Source organism: Pyrgilauda ruficollis, unplaced genomic scaffold (assembly GCF_017590135.1).
Source record: "Pyrgilauda ruficollis isolate IOZ18807 unplaced genomic scaffold, ASM1759013v1 scaffold2, whole genome shotgun sequence".
In the NCBI taxonomy this organism is placed as follows: domain Eukaryota; kingdom Metazoa; phylum Chordata; class Aves; order Passeriformes; family Passeridae; genus Pyrgilauda; species Pyrgilauda ruficollis.
The window spans coordinates 12286936-12289344 of NW_024519206.1; the positions used below are offsets into that span (position 1 = coordinate 12286936).

The window sequence follows — 2409 nt, forward strand, 5'->3', positions numbered from 1 at the left end:
ATCCTGTCTAATTGAAAGTGTATCTCTCGGAGCTGGCCTTGTGGGCTGTACAGTCTGTCAGTGATACTGGCTGGCTGTTTGGGATTTCAGGAGAACTGTCAGTTTTCACCATTTTGCTACAGCAATATTAAAAAAAAAAAAAAAAAAAAAAGGAAGAAGAATAAGAAAGAAAGGCTATAATTCCAAAGATACAGATCTCTTGTTCTGAAAGAAGAGGTTCATTGTCTTTTCTCTTTTTAATTATTATTAATAATTACTTTAATCTGAACACACACACAAAAAAAAAGTTCTGAAACTCTTGAATTGCTGCTTCTCCATTTTTAATCCATTAACTGGTAGTCTTCAATTTGTTGATCACTTTTTTCTCTTTGACCCTTCTGTTCTGGAACCAGATTGTGACCTGTCTCTCTGATAGATTTGTAGTCGCCGATATCCTCCTCCTCTTGTCTTTGGTTATGAATTTATTTGTAGCATATTCCCTTTCGAGTTCTTTTAACTGGACCTTTGTGTAAGGCACTCGTTTCTTTCTTCCACGTCTGTACGAATTCGCATCCGAGGGATGAGAAACGACGTCTGCAACAGAAAAACCATGCAGGGAAGCGTTAGAAAATCGCACGAACCGGCTAGGACATCTTCAAGAGGTACAAGGACTAGGGTTAGAGCACACTTCTCCGCCTGCCCCGCTCCGATTTAGCTAGTAAAGCCCGGCTCAGCACTGGGGACTCCTCTTTCCCGGCCGCCGCAGACAGCTTTTAGGCAGGGAAAGGTTTATTTCTGTCAGACAGACAAATAATAACAAACCCCACGTAGCCCGGCCAGGGACTCCGGGAAGGACCGAGAGGGGCTACAGAGATTTACACAGCTTACTTCGTGGTCTATGGAAAATAATACCACAGACCTTCCCGCGGCCCTTTTCAGCTGTTTCCTCTCCCGGGGCCAGCGCCGGGGCCGGCCAGGCGAGGCGGGATGTGCCGTGCGCCGGCGGGGGGCAGGGGGCGGCACCGGTGCCGTTCCAGGGCGCTGGGGCATGTGTGGACCGGGGCGGGATGGGACCGGGAACGGCGGGCGGGACGGCGAAGGGTCGGCCCGGGGCGGGTTATCAGGGAGCCCTGCCGGCGGGATACCCGGGAGAGGCGATCGGGGCAGGATGAAAAGAAGAGACAGGGGGAGCCATGCAGGTGTATTACCCGGGAGAGTGGATTTCCAGAGGTGAGGCGGCTGGCTCTGCTCCTTGGGGCAGTACACTTGCCCGTTCCACCCGTTCGTGATGGCCCAAGGCTGGTAGCTGTCCATGGGGAGAAGGGGGTCGTGTCGCGGCTCGCCGGGGCCGCCGATGGCGGGCACCACGGGCATATCCAGATAACCGGGCACCGGCTGGTAGGGCCCGGCGGCGTAGCCCTGGTAGAAGGCGAACTCCTTGGCCCGCGACGTGAACTCCTCGCCGGAGACCGAGGTGTCCATGTACTTGTCGGCGAAAGTGGAGGCGGGCTGGGCGCAGGACTTGATGGCGTTGTGGTGGGTCATGCGACAGGGGTAGTAGCCGCTGCCGAAGTAGCCGTAGGGCAGCGCGGCGCCGGAGGAGCTCTGCACGGCGGCGGAGCAGGGGCTGCACTGCTTGACAGTGGGCTCGGCCATGCCGGCGGCGGGGGCCTCGCTGGAGGAGTAGGCGGCGGCGCTGGGGGCGGCCAGGGGCGCGGGGTGAGCCATCAGGTTGCGGCAGGGGTTGGCCGCCGCCGCCGCCGCCGCGAAGTTGCTGCCGGCGTGAAACCCGTCCATGTTCTTATTGATCTCATCCAGGCTGTTGTCGTAGAGAAACATGACGGGCTCGATCCAGCGGGGGTGGAGGAGCACGGAGGCTGTCATAGCCCGCTCCGCATTGAGACTAGTGGCTCTTTTTTAAAAGCCCCAAAGACTGAAAAAAGAGATACTCAATCTCCGGGACTTGACCAGGGCTGACGCGCCAGCGTCGCGCCAGGCCGGCCCTCATTGGCCCGCCCGCCCCCACGTGATATGCAAAGCAGCTGATAAACATCTGAGGGAATAAAGTGGAGATAATTAAATAACGCAATCAGCGCGCGGGGCCGGGTCCCGGCCCGGGGCGCGGGCACGGGTGCGGGCGCGGTCCCGCCGCCGCCGCGCGGGACGAGGGCGCCGGGGGGGGGGCGGGCGGGCAGGACCGCCCGTCCCTTCTCCTTCCCTCCCTTCCTCCCTCCGGCCCTCCCTCGCCACCAAGGCGTGAGCTTTTTGGCCCCGTTGTTGCCGCGGCGCACCCCCCGAGGTGCGGGGCTCCCCTTGGCACCCCGCCTGATTTCTCCTTGCGCCGCTTTCCTTGAGCCCTCCCCGCCCCGAGAGCCGCGGAAACCCCGGAGGCCTCCCCTCGTCCCGGGGGGAAGATGAGCCGCACCCCTT

At 59.2% G+C, this 2409-nt stretch overlaps 1 protein-coding gene across 1 annotated transcript; it reads right to left on the bottom strand.

Annotated features, from left to right (window-relative positions):
- Positions 1–280: 280 nt before the first annotated feature.
- Positions 281–1915, bottom strand: HOXA13 (homeobox A13). Its single transcript, XM_041466595.1, has 2 exons — positions 1188–1915; positions 281–573 (listed from the first exon to the last, which is right to left on the bottom strand). Exons 1-2 carry the CDS (start codon positions 1861–1863, stop codon positions 329–331), a joined length of 921 nt encoding a protein of 306 aa, XP_041322529.1. The 5' UTR covers positions 1864–1915; the 3' UTR covers positions 281–328.
- Positions 1916–2409: the final 494 nt, after the last annotated feature.

Bases quoted from the DNA above. Each gene is read 5' to 3' on its own strand.
- HOXA13 (XM_041466595.1), bottom strand. From the start codon at position 1,863: ATGACAGCCTCCGTGCTCCTCCACCCCCGCTGGATCGAGCCCGTCATG. The intron at 574-1,187 runs GTAATACACCTG...TTTCTGTTGCAG, and splicing joins CTGGAAATCCACTCTCCCGG to ACGTCGTTTCTCATCCCTCG.